Genomic DNA, 20,782 nt, shown 5'->3' on the forward strand with positions numbered 1-20,782 from the left:
AGACATATCTAAGGAACTATAAGAGAAGAAAGAATTTTTTTTATAAAATTTTTAACTTCCATTATTATATATAGTATAAATATGTATAGACATTGTTTTTGGTTTTTGATTCTTCATTGGTTTCATGATTTAGTTATTAAAAAAACCCAAAATAATAGAACAGAAATGAATAATACTTTTAAAAATAGTTATTTTTAATGAAAACAAATTATTTTCAATAATTTTTAGAGAATAAATTATAAATTATAATATTACAAAATAATTATATATTCCCACACATTGTGTGTGTTTGTGACTAATATTTATTATTATTAAAACCAGAAGATTAGTTTTTTCGTTTCAGTCCAAGCCTTGGTTAGAGTTGACCTCTGCTGCCTTTATGGTACATGTTCTTATCGACACTCCTTACGGAATACAGTAAAAAAGACATTTGAGGTTGGCATCTTGGAGACTGCCTTGTGAGAAATGGCAGTATGGCACTCCAATCAATCACACTCTTTCATCACTCATGAAAAATCTAAGTTTTTGCAAGAGATGCCTTAAGTGAGTCCATATGTAATTTGCTAAGAACCCACGATTCTAGGTAAAAAATTAATGACGTAATTTTTTTTTTTTTGAGAAACAATTAATGATGTAATTTGGATACACAGTATGAAGAGAAATTCGAGTGTATAAGAGATGCTACTTTCATAGCAATTACTTGGCAAGTTTCTGTAGCAGAACATATATCTTTATTGAATCAACAAGCATTTTATTCAAACCAAAAGAGACCTGAATTGCATATCAGGTTACAAAGAACTAGCAGCAGGACTAAAAACTACAAAAACACAAGATTACAGGAATACAACTACTTTCTCATATCAGATTTCACATTTTAAGACAAGAAAACATACTAAAAAACAAAGCAGGACTTAAATGAGAAATCAGCAGCCTTTAAATTTCCTTCTTAACTGAGTCCGGGAGATTCCTTATTAACCTTTCCAAAATTTGGAAGGAGAATGTTTTGCATCTCATTCTGATATATTTCATTTATTGGTAAATACGACCTTTTATACCTATTAAGCATTGACTAGTCCCTATTGTTGCACAAACAACATTACACTAGCTTTGGTTGACCTGCCAAAATTACCCCTCAAAACTTTTGGTTTTTAATATTTTGTCTTATGGTCCAATCCAAGAAGTTGCAACTTGGAAGGGTGTTTTTCTGTCCATCACATTTTGGTATGACTGTGGCACGTTGCTATCTATTGTAAAGTTCTCTCTCTCTCTCAAACCTTGTACTTGTTTGGTGAGCCAAGCTGAAAGCTCAAAATGCAATCTTTCTGCAAGAAAGCATGTTAAGGTATGGCCTAAGGTTGGTTTCTCTTTGTGTTTACTTTTTCTATGTTGATCCTTGGAAAGAAGTACTTGAAGTTTCAGCTTTTGTTTCTTTCCCCTTCAACCGAATCTTTATTTTTTGGGGTTTAATAAGTTTAAAGAGCTTAAGGGGTATCATCTTCTTCCTGGGAAATTAAAAACAAGGCAAATTTGATTTCAAGTCCCATTTTGACCCATGTCTTTTCTATGTGAATGGAGGACTCAATTCTCAACTATGGGTTACTGAAATGGCATAATTGCTGGCCATTTCAGAATTGATCAATATGGGTGCACCCCATTTAAATTAGCCCTTTAATTAATGAAATTTAGTTTTGTTTGCTTTGTTTCATATATGCTGAAGTGAATATAGCTCATGATATGTTCCTATTGCTTTAACAGCAAAAATGTCTCCATTTCAAGAGCTTTGCTTGCTCAGAGCTTCTACAGGTTACTATCAACCCAGACTGGAAGGTGTGTCAAAGTTACCTATACTTTTACCATATATTATATTCAAATTTACTTTTCTTACCTTGGATATTTCTTTCTTTCTTTCTTTTTGTTTTTGATAGGATCACATTAGATGTGCATGCTGATCCAATAATAAGCTGTAAAATATTATTAGATGCTAGGAATTTTCATGGATGGTGGTATAGTAATACCTATATTAGTTTTTTTTTTTTTTTTTTTTTTTTTTTGAGAATGATACAATAAAATGTCTACCTCTTTTATTTTTTAATGTCTTATATTTGTTTGTTTGTTAGTGCCTAGAGTTGCCACATTACTGAGTATCTGCACAGACCTTTCCAAGATACAATTATAAAACACTTTCTATAAAATATAAAACATTATTATATGTTTTATATTTCTTTATTTATCAAATATATATATATATATATATATATATATATATATATATAACACCTTCTATAAAATGCTGTTGCCAGTAGTACTCACCAGTTTATGGTCTGCCTGGAAGTATGTTTCAGCACCACTTGTGTGATAGTGAAGGTTTTATAGTGATTTACAAGTGATTATTTTAACTAATATCACATCATTATATACCTAATGGAACTAGCTTTTTGTTTTTTTCCTGTTGTCCTGCACTTTTTCCGTATTCATTGTTTGTTGGGTTGAATAAAATAATGGCATTTCTGTAAGAAATTTGTCATCTGTGAATAGGGGTTGTTAGAGGCAGCCTTAATCAGGCAGTTGTGTATCCACTGCCATTCCTATAGTCAAATAGCGTAAACAATGGCTAGTCTAAAAGAAAAAAAAATGAGACATTTTGACCTGGAGGGATCAGGCAGTATCTAACCTCTACAACCAGTATAAAACCTAGAATCCACTAATGAAGAAGCTTAAATGCACAAGTGAAAAAAAAAAGTTCTGGTTTTTTTTTTACAAAATAATTATGAAAACATGCCTAAGGGCCAAGAGGCCTTGCAACCATACTAATAATCTCTAGGCTTAGCTAAACAAAGAGATAAACAAGTACACACTTAAATCACATGAATGTGAGCTTAATCTCATGTGATTGGCCAAGATGCTCATTGATTGCACTCTCCCAAAATACATGGGTCAACGTTCTTGCATCATTATGCTAACCAAACATTCTCAAAAAAATCCAGAATTTGCGAATGTGATCAAATGGTACATGTTGGACCATGAAATTTTCCAACTTTCTTTGATTAATGAATCCACCCAAGTTGGAATCGTTTTGGTTTGATGCTTAAAACCTTTTCTTATGTTATAACATAGCAAGCTAAAAGGCAAGGTAGCATTGATAACTGGAGGAGCAAGTGGCATTGGAAAGGCAACTGCAGCAAAATTTATCAACAATGGTGCTAAAGTTGTCATTGCTGATATCCAACATCAACTTGGCCAACATACTGCAAAAGTGCTTGGAACCAATGCTACTTTTGTCGCCTGTGATGTCACTAAAGAGTCTGACATATCCAACGCTGTTGATTTTATCATCTCTAAGTACAACCAACTTGATATCATGTACAACAATGCAGGGGTGCCCTGCAAAACTCCCCCAAGCATTGTGGACCTTGATTTGGCAGTTTTTGATAAAATCATGGACATCAATGTGCGGGGAGTCATGGCTGGGATCAAGCATGCATCACGTGTGATGATCCCATGTCAAACTGGATCAATTCTCTGCACAGCTAGTGTTACAGGACTAATGGGTGGGTTAGCACAGCACACATATTCTGCGTCCAAATCTGCTGTTATAGGCATTGTTAAGTCTGTGGCTGCAGAGCTATGCAAGTATGGAATCCGGGTGAATTGTATATCACCATTTGCCATTCCAGCTAAGTTTGTAATGGATGAAATGAGTCAGGTTTTTCCTGGTGTAGATGATCGATGGCTTGTGGAAATGGTTACTAATGCTGGTGTTTTGGAGGGAACTAGTTGTGAACCCAATGATGTAGCTAATGCTGCGCTCTATCTTGTTTCTGATGATGCCAAGTATGTTAGTGGGCATAATTTGGTATTAGATGGAGGCTTTACATCTTTTAAGCATTTGGGGTTTCCTGCACCAGATGAAGTGCAGTAAAATTTGAACAGAGAAAATAGAAACAGAAATTTGCAAGTAAAAGGAGCACAAATGAATGTATTCATGTCCATTCCTTTTAATTGACTCTAGTTTACATGTTCAAGCTTCTACCTCTAGAGAGTATTCAAGCATGGATTGTTTCAAGTTAACTCTCTGCATTAAAGCTAATCTTTCATGGTGTATGCAAAAACCAACCTCATCCCCTTAAGTAACATTGTTTAGAGTGATGCATATAGAGAGTTGAGTTCAAGTCGGTGACCTGCTTAGTTTCAGAAAGCAAAATATATGGCTTAAGCAATAAAATACATGTACTACCTCTATATGTTCATTCAAAACTAACTGTGCTAAACAAACAATAGGATTAGTCCTGTCTTGCACAATCATGAGAATATTTCATGGAACACAGCTGAACTTCCATCAAACAAACATTACTCCAAAAAAAAAAAAAAAAGTGACACAATTTGGAGCACCTGGTAATTCTAACAAACACATGGCCCAAAAAGCTTTCTTTTATTATTTGGTCTCGACCTATCCTATCTATAATCTTAAGAGCCTTGTCCTTGCATGCAACTTCATCAGAGTGGGGGGGCTTTTTAATTGACAAGCTGATGACGGTGTTCGAGCTCCAAGTAGGACAACCTCAAACAAACCATGTGAGCTAAGCTAGAGTGCATCTTCGCAGATTTATTACTTCAAAACCGCAGAAGAAGTGACAAATTTGTTCTTGGCTTGATCGGTTATAAGTATCAAAATTGTTCTAGAACAAGCTTGCGCATGAAATCTTCTGGAGCTGAAAAGCAGTTCAAACAAAATAAAGATTAATGCACCTGTTGTTAGAATTACTAAAAGAATGGAATCTTGCATGTGAACAAATTCAACAATAATACATTGAAGACTAAAAAGGTTAAACCTATGGAGAATGATTCTCCCCATTTGCTTTGACATTAAGAAGCCTGTTTCATGATGAAGATTTAGTTTACATGCATCTAAGGTTTACATGGTACCATATCATTTAAATTTTTTCATTTGACCAAATAAGAAATGATATCTTATTTTAAATGACTTGGTACTTTATTCACCTTTAGATTTGTGAAATACCATGTCTTCAACCTTAAAATGGACCGTCTCCATTTCAAAGTAAATGGATCAGTACAAATTACTAAAAAAATATAAAGCCCTTTTTGTAAAATTAATAAATCAATGGTTTGACATAAGAGGAGGACTGATACCTAAGCCACCGGTGAACAGTCTGAATTGGCCTAGGGCCTGTCTGATAAACATCTCCACTCCACTCACTACGATGGCCCCAACCTCTGCAGCCTCTTGTAAGAGCCGTGTATTTCTAGGTGTATAAACCGCATCAAAAACTAGCTCATATGCTCTCAAGGTCTCCTAAAGAAGCATGACAAGAGGCAATACATTGTTCAATGTGTTCTTCTGAGTTATTACCTATTTGCTCAGAGAGAGTGAGAGAGAAAACCTTTGAGACAGGAGTTTGATCAGTATTTGGTTCCATTCCAACAGCAGAAGCATTTGCAAGGATCATTCCCTCTTGAGGGCAGAATCTTTTTAAGCATTCATATGGTAGAGCTTCCCCTGAAACTGCATCTGCAAGCGCCTTTGCTCTCTCTTTTCAAAAGAGAAATGTCAAGATTAGAGACAAGAAAGCTGATCTTCAAAAGTAATACCAAAAACGAGAGAACAATATTGCCTTATTACCATAATTTCGGTTGAATATGACAACTTGAGCACCTCTACTTTTAGCACCAAAAGCAAGTGCTCTTCCTGCACCTCCTGCTCCAACCAATACAAATGTTTTCCCAGCTATAGGAGAAGTACGTAATGCTTCTCCATTGGCAACTCGTCTCTCTGTCCAGACAAAATAAACATAAGTAATTCTATCTAGACACCACTTGATATAACAATCTATTCTTTTACCTATACTATCATTATACATGGTCGTCCATCAAGTAATCATCCATTTCAGGTTGCAGGTAATGCTGTTTAAAAACATCAAATTATTAATGGTATTGCAAAACAAACAAGTAGAGGTCATGAACCCTGTGACAAACAAAGCAATCAAGTACTCCATTCTCCCCAAAACAATACACATTTTTATTCCTAGCCCGAGTAGTACTCAACTTTAAATGATATACAAAAAATTAGAACGATACATACAACCATTGTCTAAATAATCAAGAAAGTAACACTTCAATTATCACATTACCTCTTAATGCATCCTCTATTGCAGTGATAGAAGCATCGCAATCTGTGTTATAACCGATCAGCTTCCCATCAATAGGCCTCCTGACTATAGTATTTACAGCTCCTATAGACTGATTGAGAAAGCATACCACAATTTAGAAGCTTATATAAACATGATTCTACAATTAACACGGCAATAAAAAAGTAGTGTGCCTTGAAGCTGAAACCCTGAAGTATCGTTATTAATGTCTGATATCTAGGCCTCCATAGAAGATTCGTTAATGTCAACTTCTGGATTTTAATAATCCCAATTACTCAGCAGAGTTGTATATATCTTATACACCTTCATTCCAGGTCTTGTGCCATTGTCTGGTGCTCAAGACAGACTTGGATTAGTGGAATTACAGTAATGTAACAAAGGATCATAAGTGGTTTATTTATTTGAGATTAAAATTTTCATTATATATGGCCTGATATATAGCAAATATATGTAGGGATTATTGTTAAAGGAACAAAGTCAACAAACCTATAGCAATGTTTTTAAAGTTTTTTCCTCTTGTTCAGGTAGCAGTTCAAAAAAAGTGTTTATATTACCAAGTTTACTGACCTTAGCCAGTGGATGGACTTCATCACAACACCCAACTGCAGCTTCTTTGTGTGGGATTCCAACACTACAAGTTTCATGGAATAAAGGGAAAAAAAAACCTTACATTAGAGAAAAAAGCACTGGGATTGTACCAAACAAGCAGAGTTTATACATTTGGCCAGTGCAAAAGTGTGCACCATGATATTTGAGAAAGCAAATGCCTAATGTAACTATTGATGCCCACAAACTAAAGAGAATATTGAGCCTGTTATGAATGGAGAACAGGTAGCATACGTAAATCATAGAAGTATCTGATACTCTAGGTGATAACATTATTTAGAACAAGTTTTTTGAAGGAGTCAAGTTGCAAAAGAACCTTACAAGACAAGCAATGGGATGCTCCTCTTCTTTTTCTTTTATGAAAGAGTGGCTACATACCTGAAACCTGCGAAGTCAGTGCCTGTATAGGTTCTAAAGAATTCCTTGATATCATCGACCAGCATGGGAACATAAATTCCATTATATCCTGTGTGTCTAAAGGCAGGGTTGTGCAGAATAGGGCCCTTGCTATGACCTACTGGATTTGAAATGAGTCCAAAAACTTTTGTATCTGCGTTCAAGTATTCAAGTTTGTAAACATGTTTAAGGCTAACTAAAGTTGGCAACCCAGGTACTGATTTTCCTTCCAGAGATCCATACACTAAAAATCCACCAAATTTAGGACCCAATAGTTGGCTTATTAGACCTCTGCTGCCCACTGCAATAGCAATTAATGGCACCTGGATATAACACAGAAGTAGTAAATGACAGATGTTGTTTATACTAAAGAAAGAAAACTGAAGTAATTTAACTCCAAAAAATAAGGAGAAAGAAGAATATCTGATATTCCTTGAGCCCGAAAAACTTTTCAAAATAAAGAAAGTACTAGAGGTGTAGGATGAATTATAACTATACTTTTTTTTTGTTTTTTTGTTTGAGGTTATTTTAAAATGCTGCATTATAATGTTCTATAGACCATGTTATGCCTTAAGCCATGAGTCTGTCTAACAAATGCAACTTTTTAGTGTTGCATTCTACTAGGAAACAGTTAACACCATTACAGAATTTATCACAGTATAGAAAGCAAGAAAGAGAACCACAGACAATTAAAGAATGTTACACTGAATACTTGGAGTGCAATACAATAACTTGTATATATGTTGCAAAATTGATGTACTTGTGAAAATCTGCGCCCCATTAAGAACGTCACAACTAATACGAGGAGGGCAATAAGTGACATAATATGTAGGATGTTGAATTTGTGAAATCAATTGTATAAATGAATACCTGGCAATGAGCAAGGATCTGGAAAACCGGTGCCAAATCTGTGATATAATCCACATTAATAACAAGCTTAATAACATCTGCTCCAGTTGATTGCATACATGCGATCAGATTACCAAGTCTTTCATTTGAAGGTTTCCCACCATTCACATAGCTTGAGACAATTATTTTGCTATTGGCACGCTTGTACATGCATTCAGCCATGCCAATATCAGAAGCCACCTGAAATTTTTCACTTTGGTTGGGAGTATTAAAGAAAACAACAAAGCTAAATGAACTTTAGATATAGTTATATATGGCAGAAACAAATATTCAGACCAAATTTCAATGTACTAGTTTGGGTTTTCAACACTATATGTCTTACGTATTAACACAAATGAAGACAGAAGTTTAAGACTTAAGATTTACATTAAGAACCCGAAATTAAAAATATAAAATAGTATAGAGTGTACTTCTTGTGGTAGTTATGACAGTTATATAAGGACAAGTGGATAAGGAATACTTTATAGTTGAGGGATTTAAACAAAAAAGGGATGACTACCTCAAAATCCATTTCAACGAATTCAACATCTAATTCAAGAGCCAGTCTCAGTACTTGCAAGCAGGTAGTCTTGCATTCTCCTTTGCCTGAAGTCCTTGATGATTTGAGCCTGTGAATGGCAATTGTGGTAAATATCAGGGAATTTTTATCCACCTAATTGTTACTCTTAATAGTTACTAGTTAGTACTGCTATTTTTATAACACTCATTTAAACATCTTTGGTTTACTTCTTTATTCTTACTTTCCTTGTTATTGTCAAAATGAACTCCGAGTTTTAAAATTCTTAAAAGTTCTTTAATTTAAAGGGTGCTACACCATTTCATAAATCGTGTGTGCTTGAATTATATTTGTGCATATTTTGTAGGGGACACTATTTTGCTGAAAAAAAAAATGTCATTTAAGATCTTTTTTTTTCCTTTTCTTGTGAATAATTATAAAGAATCCTCTCATATGCATTCTTTAATCTAGTATGGTCTCTCCAATATTTGATTTTGGTGGGTTTTTTTTGTTTTTGTTTTTGTTTTTGATTTTTGTGTTTTTTTCCCCACACTTTTGGCTACATTTAGCTAGAGAAGAAACCTCATATTGGAATTGAGCTATCCGGACATGCCACTAAGCTATGAGACTTTTTGGCATGGTGATCAAGACCCATTCAATTTGAACTTTGAAGTACACTCACTAATTTTTTTAATTTTTTTTTTTTGAAATTTGAGAAATGGGCTGCTGCTACCCATCCATTGTGGGTGGGGGTACACTCACTAAAGTAATTTATTTGCCCATCAAAAAGCAAAGTTTTACTAATGAGTTCCTTTCAACCTGAAATTATCTCAGAAATTTTAGTGCTTTTTTAGTAAGCTAATTTAAGTTTCTAAGATATTACAATCATTAAGAACCCCACAAAATGCAATAATGTGATATGAAATAAAGTTGACAATGTCACATGGCTTTGATAATGTCACATGGCTTGATTACAATATGATGGGCCCAAATATGAATCAATAATTCTGAAAAGTTCTTTAATTCACATAAATGATCATTACTCATCACCAATCAAACAAGAAAAATGCTCATCGCTCATCACTAATCCAACAAGAAAAATGCTAAAGGGCACAAACTATTTTACAAACGGTTGATGTAATGAGTGATTATTGGTATGTAAAAAAATGAAGTTAGTATTGAGCCCAAATAATAACCCTTAAAAATTTGTCATTTCAATAGTTTGTAAAGATGTTGTAAAATAATTTGTGGTTATAGCATTACTCATCAAACAAATCTAACCAAAAGTCTTGTAGTTTACTTAACACTTCTTAATATTTTTAACTGAGACATTTATGAATCAAATAATCTCATTCCATTATATCTATAAAATTATAAATAGATAACTAAAATAAAAACAATCTAGCCAATCTAAAATGCTATGTAACCTGCCTTACTTTGGCAAACTTTGTGACTTATTTATCTTCATTGAAAACGCCAAAATATGTCACACAAATTAATTATTGGGCCAGAGTGCAGCAGGTAGACCCAAAAAAACCAAAAACAAAATTAGAAAAAACATGGAGAATGAAAACATGGAAAAGATGTACTTGTCAAACCCAGGAAAGCTATGGATCTCTAGAACATTGTCCAAACTACGTATTTTATGTTGTTTGTATGGTTGCAGGTCAGTTTGGTGGTGATAAGCTATTTATGGCTCGGGCTCAGCTACTCGTCTCAGTCCCTACAGCCTTGGAGTCTTGGACCACATCTACTTTCCCCTTATCTAGTAGTGAAACACATTTTACCACTCACATTGTACCCTTAGCTCACGAGGATATTGCCCATTTATTTGAGCAAGGAATGATCTTTTCCTCTAATTTTTTTAAAAATAAATAATTATTTAAATAAATTACACTAACATCTACTAAAGTTTTGGAAAATGTTAGAATTTAGAAACCCCCTTCAATTTTCAAAAAAAGTATTTAACCACTTGAGGCTATTTATTTTCTTTCTTGTCATATAATCAATTTGGTTAATAAGTATCATTTTGGATGGAAAATGGATTTAAAAAAAAAAGATGTATTTGGTTAATGGACATAAATAGTCATAAGGGATTAGTTGTTGTATAAATCAAATTAAACATGGGATGCAATGTCGTTTATAAAAATAGGAGGATATTTTTATTTTTCAAAATTTAAGGGAGATTATTATAATGATGAAATATTTTTAAATTTTACATTAATCCCACATAATTTAATCTTAATGGATACAGTTCTAAGTAATTCCAATAAATTTCTACATTTTTTTTAATACTAAATTTCTACTTCTTAAGTGTGCATTTGGGAGATCTTATTTTCATTGGAATATTGAGTTTTTTTTTTAATTAAGTAAAAGTACAATTATATCTAAAAAAATAAAATTTAAAAAATTGTAGATAAACTAAAAAAAGTTTTGGCAAACTAGTACTAAGAAATTTTTTCTTAATAATATTCTTAGGGTCCATTTGGATACAACTGAAAACTAAAAAATGAAAATACTGTAGCAAAATAATTTTTAAATATGTGAATAGTACTGTGCGACCTATTTTTAATAAAAAGTTGCTAAAAAAGTGCGTGAACAATGTGCGCACAATATGCGCACAGTGTGCACAGTGCATTTTGTCGCCACAAAGTGTGAAACCCGGCAGAGACAAAAAAAAAGAAGAAAAAAGCTGAAACATGAGACGCAAAAACGAACAATCCAAACAGATATTTAAACTTATAAATAATAATTTTTTAAAAGTGCAATAGCCCCCCCCACACTGGACGTATCTACTTAATAATAACTAGTTGCTGAGAAAGCCAGGGTTGGCTTTCATATCAATGTACTCACAGTCTTTTTTCTTTTTCTTTTTTGATTTTTTTTGAGAATCACTCACAGTCTAATTAATCATAAATTAGTTGACGGTCCTATTAAAATTTGGGAACTTTGCTTAACATTGTTACCACGGGTCGTCCGTTGCTTATTGTACGAGTTATATGATTAAGATGTAAATCTCACCTATGTGTATGCACGTGATACGCATCCAACAAAGCTAGATGATAACTATACACTTGGTAAGAATTGCATTTTTTTGAGATATGATCACTGACATGATTTTATATAGGTACGACAGGGCCAACAAAAATTAAGTTTATCAATTGAAAAGTTAGATGTAATCAAACATAAGTACCATGCCTTATCAAAGGAGCCATTATATATAAGTTATGTTGAGAGGAGACCAGCTCACTCCGATTCCAGGTGATTGAACTCACTGCCAAAATAACAGAGTTGGGCCACTTAACCGAAGTTGGATGAAGATCAACGAAGTAATTTTGGAGGTATCTAAACCTTTGATTACCTTTGAGCATGTGTAGTCCTTTTGTTCCACACATACCGGGTTATAGGGAGGAATTCATTGAAAATAGTTCTAAGATGCTGAGAAGAAGTTTCGAATTTAGGATCTCATGAATATCATGAGACCATAGAAATCATTTAGTCAATCCCTTAGAGTTATGTGTATTAACAATTAAACACTATCCTGGGGAAAGTCACAAGAATTGTATTTAAATCTATAGATTAAAAAAGCCAAATCTGTCGTATGACTCGTATCACAAGAGATTTACCTTCTCTATTGATTCTTGCAGATTGGATCAAAAACCTCATTGGAAAAGTTCCCTTATTACACATGCAAATTAAAAGGTGGCATAGGGGAAAATAGTGTGGCAATAAGTGTTTTGAGTTGGCTTATTGTTCCACTGGAATAAAATTCTCTGGGTTTTTTCTTCTCTTTTTACTTTCTTTTCTTTTCTGTGCTAAATATAGTCTAGAGTCTGAGTTAATTGTAAAAAGAAAATAATTAATAAAATGGTTTTGAACATCATAGTTGATAAAAATCTTATGTTCCAATCTGAGTTTTCATTTTATACTCTACCAACTGATATTATTTTAAATTTTGGTTACCACAAAAAAAAAAAAAAAGAAAAAAAAGAAAAGGAGAAGATCTTTCATTGGTTGGATAGAAGATTTTTATCCATTCATTAAAGGCGACAAGCTTCTTAACAAAAGAAGATCTTTTATATTTAGCAGATTGTGACATTATGTTTTTCATGAACAGAGATTTTCTTCACTTGATTTGAGTGGAGAAGGTCCATTTGATGATATAAGGATATTTTTTTTTGCTGGATATATATATTTTTTTGCTGGAGATGATATTAGGATATGGTGGTTTAAAAATCTAAAAGTGAATATAATATCATATTATATAAATCATCCTTATATAGTAGAAGGAGAATAAAATTTTAGATGAAGCAATATCAAAATGGACATTTTTTTTGGGCAAATGAAGAGGAGGAGCCTTTTCAAATACTGTGGGAGAGAATTGGAGGTGACAAAATAGATAGGGACCTATACTATTGTGGGAGGAGTATGAGTAAGAGGTGCTACCTGTAAGAGACTATGGCTGGCAAAGCTCTTTGTTTGATGAGCTTCTCAACCTCAGAAGTGTGGGAGAATGACATGGAATCTATGCAAAGCTCCACAAGGTCTGCACCTTCGGCCTTGGCTTTCTCCATTGAAGCCAGCATTTCTTCCATGGTCTCACATTGTAGTTGTGTGCACACTAGCAGGTTATTCTTGAATGCCATTATTATTTGAGATGGATGACAGAAAGACAAAGATAGAGAGAGTGAGAGTGAGAGAAGTGAGAAATTGAGAGAGAAATTTTAGAACCTCACTAGTCACCAATGAGCAAGCTTGTTGATTTATAGCAGAGATGTCACTGCAACGTAAAAAAAAAAACTAATAAAGATCGGATTCAACTAAAAATAATATTTTATAAATAGAAATAGGCCACATGGCACAGAACATATTTCACCTCACCCTTGAGGTCACCTAGGGCTTGGATCTCCACTTGCACACATTGTTCCAAGTTTTTTTGTATTACACTCGTATTGCTAGTAGTATACACATATTTTGTCTATATAAATTGACAGTCCCTTATTTATTTTTATAATATTTTAATATACATTAAGAATATGTTTTTAACAAGGAAATTAAATAAAAGAAAGTGAGTTTCTTTTTTTTATAAAATAGGAAAAAAAAAAAAAGCTAGTGAGGTAGACTGTAGACATTGTGGGGCACAATGATATTTGTAGGGACAATTGTTGTTTAATTGAAGAAAGAACTAGGAGTTTGATTGGAAAACAGAAAGGCGAGCTAAACGTTGTGGGAGCAATGGTGGGGGAACCCTAACATGGCAGGCATGCAGTGAAATGACCACAACCTTGGAACTCTTTTTCTAATGCAATGTGACAACATGGGTAGGTCTAGAATCTCAATAAATAAAAATTTATAAAACATTAAGGTTATGTTTGGTAATAGTTTTTGTTTTCTATTTTCAAAAACTTGTTTTTGAGAATATAAAGAAAAAACGATTTTCTTGTATTATTGAAATCAAAAACATGTTTTGTTAGTTGAAATTAAAAAGATAATATTTTGAAGAAAAACATAAAAAACACTAAAATATGTTGTTATTAAGATTTAAATTCTAATGATAACTCATTAAATGAGTTAGAGTCATTTATTTAAATGCGTATTTTTATTGACTTTTGAAAATCAAAAACTGAAAATAGTCTTTTGCATGTTTTTAGTTTCCTTCATAAATTGAGTTTTAAGAATAATTTTTGTTTTATGTCCGTTTTGGGTTGTCAAACAAGTTTTTTAGTTTCAAAAATAGAAAATTGTTTTTGAAAACAGAATATAAGGAGAAAAAATAGTTTCCAAACATACCCTAAGACCCTGATACTATTTTATAATATTGATCACTTTATTGGTTGACATCAATTTTAAAGGCCACAATTCTGTTTTTGTCTTTGGCACTTCTATGCCCTAATTAACATGCTGTATAGCTAATGTAATAGTATCTAATGTTTGATGCAAGGAGGGAACTCTATCAATAGGTGAGAAAATTATCTTATAAGACGATCTTATGAAAAACTACATGGAAAGAATCAAATTTTTATCATTGTATTTAGTTAAATTTTGCAATAAGTGTAAGTACGTATCTTCCCAAAATTTTCATATTTCCTATGTAACCTTCTTAAATTTTTAAATATTTTTACTCCCTTAATCTTAGAATTTTGTGACTTTTAGACTATGTTATAAAGTGAAAGATGCATTACCTAAGGCCAAAATGCAAGTAATGGTGGACATTATTACTTTAAAGGAAGTATTCGGAATCAAAATACCACATGTTTCACTCAAATTATATATAATATTTCACGTATTCTTTCTCAAATCGAAGCAAATAATGTGGCTGCCTTGAAGAAGTGATCTTTATTGAACAATAAATGACTCTTTTGATTAATTTGGACGGTGACCCTCCTTGTTTTGACTTTTGAGTTTGTAATCAGAGTGAACGCTAGCATGCTCCTTCTTTTCTTTTTCTTTTTTTTTATTATTTTTTTTATACAAAATAAAAAATTTACTCTAGTCTTAATTTAAATATATACGTGTGTAAAGCTTTTTCTCGGAAACTTGAACCCTGACTGTTGCCCCACCACACTATATATATATATATATATATATATATATATATAAACTAAACATGTACTTTTTTTTTTTTTTTTGGTTGCTCACTTCTTATTTTTTTTCTTAACAGAACTTGGATTGGCAACTGTGTTTGTGGGGATCATTCATTCCTGTTGGCAATGAATCATGATAAAACACTAGAGTACCGACTACCAAGGGTGATGACCCCCTTCAACGTGCCAGAGAGACATAAAATGACAATTGAAAATCCTCATATCTCTTTGCCAACCTCTATTATTTCATCACGATCCAATAATTTTGGGACTCGTAAGTGTGATAATATAACTAGTAGGACCATAATGATTTTGTGTTGCATACTTTAATAGTACTACATCTACTTTTTATTCAATTTTACCAGTGGGAAATTTTTTTTCCTGAGACGACAATATATAATCTGTTATGTGTTAACATCAATTGGCATTTCTATGGTAAATGAGGTTCATGTCCTTTTCACAATTCAGTGATTTTCTGACCCCTTTGGATTATAGATTGAGCAATTGAGCCTTTAAGAGCCATACAATTTGTTAGGTGAGTAAATATGCATGGGACCATGTACACATTGCACAAAGTGGGTCCATCGTTCTTGATGATACCGACAAAGATGGGATTGTCTTCTTGTAGGCTTGTGACTCTTTGTTCTTCCTCTCAATACTATAACCTTTACAATATAGTTTAAATTTTTTAATTTGTGATCCTATTTGAGTATAGTCTAATACAATGGTACTTGAATAGCTGGGAACACAAATCTACTTGTGCCAATGTTGAAAATGATTTGGCTTGAATTGGTGCCACCCCTATCAATCAGTGTTTAATGCTTACTGCTTGGCTTGGTTGGATGTTAGTTGAAGCCTTTAAGGCTTAAGTAAACTCTAATTAATATAGCAGGCTCACAAAGTAACTGCAACTTATTTAATTATTTATGCATTAATAACCTATATAATAACAAAACAAAAACGTTTTTTTATTTATTACTTTTGTTGATTTTTTTTAAAGTTGTCAAATAAACAGTTGAAAATCCACAATTTTTCATATCACCATTCTAATTTATATATATATATATATATATATATATTTAACTTGGTTTTAGAGTTACAAATAATACAAAATCATGTTAATTTAGATAATTAATTAGATTCTACTCAACACTAAACAAATTCTTATTAAATTATTATTTTTATCTTTTCTAAATAAATCATAATTAAATTATGTAAGTTACTTGCTGCAATTTATCTAATTTAATTAAATATATATCATATTAAAAAAAAATTTGGTAAACAATTAGTAGGATTTGTAATGAGACAAAAATAGATATAAATATAAAAATCAGAATTTTTATCACTCAAAATGGAAAGAAATATATGATGTATATATTATTCTATATATTCACAATTGCAAATTTGATTTTGAAATTATTATGGAACAATCTTAGACCATTCAATTTGGGCACTGGGGCTGAATGGATAAGCAGTGGGACCTATAAAACAATGAGTCCCATGGCCATGTAATAATTGAAGAGTGTCCAGTAATATAGAATGACAAAGAGAGCACCACATGAACCTGCTGGTTCATTTCCCATAATGCACATGCATATGCCCCTATTATTCATTCCTATTCCTATATATGCTGTATTTTGATCTCATATTGTACTCGATCGCTTTATTTTTGTATGTAGCTAATGCATTGATCCTTATTCTACCAAACCATGCATATTGAAGCATATATTCACAAAGATATAAAAAGGACACTTTTTACGGCCTTTTACTTAATTCTTTGTTGTGTATGGCTAGACATGCACGTTTGTTCTTGTGTACAAACGGACCATCAATCGGAGTTCTTTCACGATCACACACTTTACCACAATATTTGTCATAAATTGATGAAATAATCGATTGTGAATATTAAATTATCACTTTTACATAAATTCATTATTTTTCCTCTACTTACTTACAATTAATGATATTAAATTTGTGGCACAAAAATTATGCCCCTAATCTTTCTCTATCAAAAAGAAAAAGAAGAGATATTAAATCAACTACACATATAATTTCTAGATATCACATGGTTCATTCGTAAGTTACGTCCATGGAATTGCTACTTCAAGAGTTACAACTATCATCTGCATATATATATATATATATATATATATATATATATATATATATATATATATATATATATATACTACCAAATTTATTTTTGAGGCTACATTTTTAAATTACAATAATGTGCCTATGACATCTTGATCTAATGTGATGCAATGTGCCCAACTATCACATTTAGAGTGGGAGTGTGGGACAGTGGAATAGGCAGCAGGAGTTGCCAATTGGACAATTTCCTTAATAATTTCAGTCTTTAGTTACAGTATAAATCAAGATTTCAGGGACTTAACAGTATTATTTAAAGTTTTCATGTATAAGATGGATGTTATAGCAGCATTGGACATCCTGTTATTTTTATCAATAAAATTTCAGAAAGTTCTACTGTCTTTTCTTTTAGCTTGTGGATTTACGATATTATCAACCACTTAGATATAATTTTTAAAATAAACGTTTATTATTTATTTATTGTGGCTGTCCTGTTATGTCACACTAAATTAATAAATTATCAACTTCCGATACAAATCATAAGATTCCATGCACCAACCAATTATTAATTAGCCTAGTTCACGTGTAAGGTGTGCAAGCATGACAACGATGTCTTCTCAAACAAATTTACAACATTTATAATGTGTCTCCTCTTTTATAAGGTGTGCAATAATGAAAAGATATGATTATGAGGAACATAGTTTTTTTTTTTGGTTTCCCACAGTGTTCCTCAAGGAGAGGAGGAGCATAGTTGATTGGTAGGTTATTTCCATTTTATTTAATTGATAATGTCATTCTATGATAAATCATTTTCCTTTTCATGTATGACACTTATCTTATCTATTATTATTATTATATGCACAAAGTTTTTAGGTGTAATACATTAATTTCTCGAATAAAATACTAATATATGCTTACATTGACCACTATAACACATGTAAAGTCTTTTTCAAGGACACTTAAATTTAATGCAACAATGTATTTGAATTTAATTAAAGAACCTCATATATTATATATAAGGATCTATGCGTAAGTTTGGTCCTATAAAATATAAATTAAATAAGACAACATCCTATACTAAGTTATTAATTTTTAAGATTTAGTAGGCCTAATGTTGCCAAACAAGTTTGTAGGGGTATTGGGCCCAGTAATTTATGAAGGACGGCCCAACGAAGTCTTTTGGGCTAGAAACTCAAAATCGAAAACATCAAAATGATCGTGGAGTATTTAAATATCCCAAAACGTCCAAGGAGTAGATTTGTCCTCGGAATGTTAAGCCGAGGATACACAGTATACGTGGAGGACAATAGAAAGAGCGGTGGGATGTCTAAAGTAAAGCTGCTACCACCGCCCATACATTAAAAGCTCTGTAATTGATACGCTGACTGGAGAGATGGAAGGATGGGACCTGAGCATAGAGCTTGGAACTTGGTCCCTAATCCCAGCGGGCTTTAGGGAAGAATGGATGGGACAAGTATCCGAAAATCAGGATTGCAACCATAAAGTGGAAGATGATGAAGAGAAGGAGAGGAGTATAAATAGAAGGGAAGGCATACGAAGAAAGGGGGAGGCTTTTTAAGAAAGAAAAAGTGTATGATAATCAATATTTGTATCCAAACTTGAGAAATACTATTATAAATTATCCTCGGAAACAGTCCGAGGAGGAATTCTCACTCTTACTCTTTGCAAACGATTCTTTGTTTTGTTCCATTGGGCCCAAAGCCCGTTCTTTTTGTAATTGTCTAAGCCTTCCTTGAAATCTAAATTACAAACCCATCCTCTACAAATTCATTGTGAAGAAAGGCCTTTCAAGCCCATTTCCTCCAAGTCGTGGTTTGGGAATTTGAATTGTGTCCTTACAATTGGCGCCGTCTGTGGGAATTTAGTCTTTAAGGAAGTTTAGGACATCATGGTAGGATCAGGACCACAACGCAGCGCGGAGTCCGTGGGCTCCCAGCATGAGGATCACTCCTTGCATCCTGATCACGGAGAGAACCGAGAAGGAAGTGTACATACTACACACACCATCAGAAGTGCAAGTCATTCGCAAGGAGGAAGCAGAGTTCCTTATGAAAGAAATGCCAAGGCCATGCAGAAGGAGATTGACGGCCTAAAGAGGAGATTGCGCCACGAAAGGCGAAGGAGAACTCCTCCGGTCTCTGACCCCTCTTCGGAGGGATTCGAGGATGACAATTACGGGCAGAGATCCAGAACTCCCCCAGGTGAATTTTTCTCTTCCAAAGAAGACAATCTGCATGGGAGGCGTGGCAGGGACTACCCCCCTAGGGGCTTAAGAAATGACGCAATGGGCAGAGCGTTACACCAAATCTCCAGGTCACCCTTCACGCGCAGATTGGAAGAAGGGAGGTTACCTCGGCGCTTCACACAACCGGCCTTCACTCTTTACAATGGTCGGACGGATCCTGTGGAGCACGTAAGCCATTTCAGCCAGAGAATGGCAATGCATTCCAGGAATGAAACTTTGTTATGCAAGATTTTTCCTTCTAGCCTGGGGCCCGTGGCCATGAGATGGTTTGACGGCTTAGGGGCAGGCTCCATTGATTCTTTCAAAGAGCTTACTAGAGCATTTGGTTCTCGCTTTATCACGTGCAGTAGAGTTCCTCGTCCATTGGATTCTTTACTATCCATGGCTATGAGGGAAGGGGAAACCCTGAAAACGTATTCGGACAGGTATTGGGAAATGTTCAACGAAATTGACGGAGACTTTGATGATGTAGCAATAAGGACCTTCAAGGTCGGCCTACCAACAGAGCATGACTTGAGGAAGTCCTTAACAAAGAAACCTGTCAGGAGTGTACGTCGACTGATGGATCGCATTGACGAGTACAAAAGGGTTGAAGAAGATCAGCAGCAAGGAAAAGGCAAGGCGAAGGTTATCCCACAAGAAAGAAGGGATTTCAGGTCGGACAGATACAACAATAGGCCTGCGCGGGATTTTTCCAGGCAGGCTGGTCACATACCCCCACAAGTGGTCAACACCGTCTTCAGGGAGCCAGTGCAGCAGCTGTTGGAGAAAATAAGGCATGAGCCTTTTTTCAAATGGCCAAATAAAATGGCAGGGGACCCTTTGAGACGCAACCAAAATCTCCATTGCCATTATCACCAGGAGAGGGGTCATACCACCGAGGATTGTCGCACTTTGTGGAATCATTTGGAACAGTTGGTTAAGGAGGGAAAGCTGAAGCAGTTCCTGTACCAACCCAATGGGCGAGGAAACCAATCAGGAGTGGCAAACCACGACGGCCCTTCGTCGAGACCTCCTCTAGGTACTATCAATGTCATTTTTGCAGCACCTGGAAGGACTGGCTCAGCTCCTTTCAGGGTAATGTCAGTAGCTCGAACATTAGCCGAAGAGTCACGGGATCAGCCGAAGAGGATTAAGGCAAGTATCCTGCCAGTCTTAAGTTTCTCTGAAGAGGACAAGATGGGGACCATCCAGCCTCATGATGATGCCTTAGTGGTAACCCTCAAAATAGGGAACTATGATGTGAAGAGGGTAATGGTTGATCAGGGCA

At 34.0% G+C, this 20,782-nt stretch overlaps 2 protein-coding genes across 3 annotated transcripts; one reads left to right on the forward strand and one right to left on the reverse strand.

Moving 5' to 3' along the window:
• The first annotated feature begins 1,200 nt into the window (after window positions 1-1,200).
• Window positions 1,201-4,063, forward strand: LOC142613519 (secoisolariciresinol dehydrogenase). Of its 2 annotated transcripts, none has more exons than XM_075785894.1 (3): window positions 1,201-1,342; window positions 1,756-1,827; window positions 3,115-4,063. In XM_075785894.1, the coding sequence occupies exons 1-3, from the start codon at window positions 1,335-1,337 to the stop codon at window positions 3,917-3,919; spliced, it is 885 nt and encodes a 294-aa protein (XP_075642009.1). In that variant the 5' UTR covers window positions 1,201-1,334; the 3' UTR covers window positions 3,920-4,063. The 2 variants fall into 2 exon arrangements, with proteins under 2 accessions (XP_075642009.1, XP_075642008.1); XM_075785893.1 differs by having other exon boundaries at window positions 1,233-1,354.
• Window positions 4,064-4,205: 142 nt separating this feature from the next.
• Window positions 4,206-13,327, reverse strand: LOC142613518 (bifunctional 3-dehydroquinate dehydratase/shikimate dehydrogenase, chloroplastic-like). Its single transcript, XM_075785892.1, has 10 exons — window positions 13,018-13,327; window positions 8,575-8,683; window positions 8,037-8,255; window positions 7,149-7,489; window positions 6,732-6,795; window positions 6,147-6,255; window positions 5,639-5,788; window positions 5,400-5,548; window positions 5,149-5,311; window positions 4,206-4,709 (listed from the first exon to the last, which is right to left on the reverse strand). The coding sequence occupies exons 1-10, from the start codon at window positions 13,215-13,217 to the stop codon at window positions 4,666-4,668; spliced, it is 1,548 nt and encodes a 515-aa protein (XP_075642007.1). The 5' UTR covers window positions 13,218-13,327; the 3' UTR covers window positions 4,206-4,665.
• Between the last annotated feature and the right edge of the window lie 7,455 nt (window positions 13,328-20,782).

This window comes from Castanea sativa, chromosome 10 (assembly GCF_040712315.1).
Source record: "Castanea sativa cultivar Marrone di Chiusa Pesio chromosome 10, ASM4071231v1".
Taxonomy (NCBI): domain Eukaryota; kingdom Viridiplantae; phylum Streptophyta; class Magnoliopsida; order Fagales; family Fagaceae; genus Castanea; species Castanea sativa.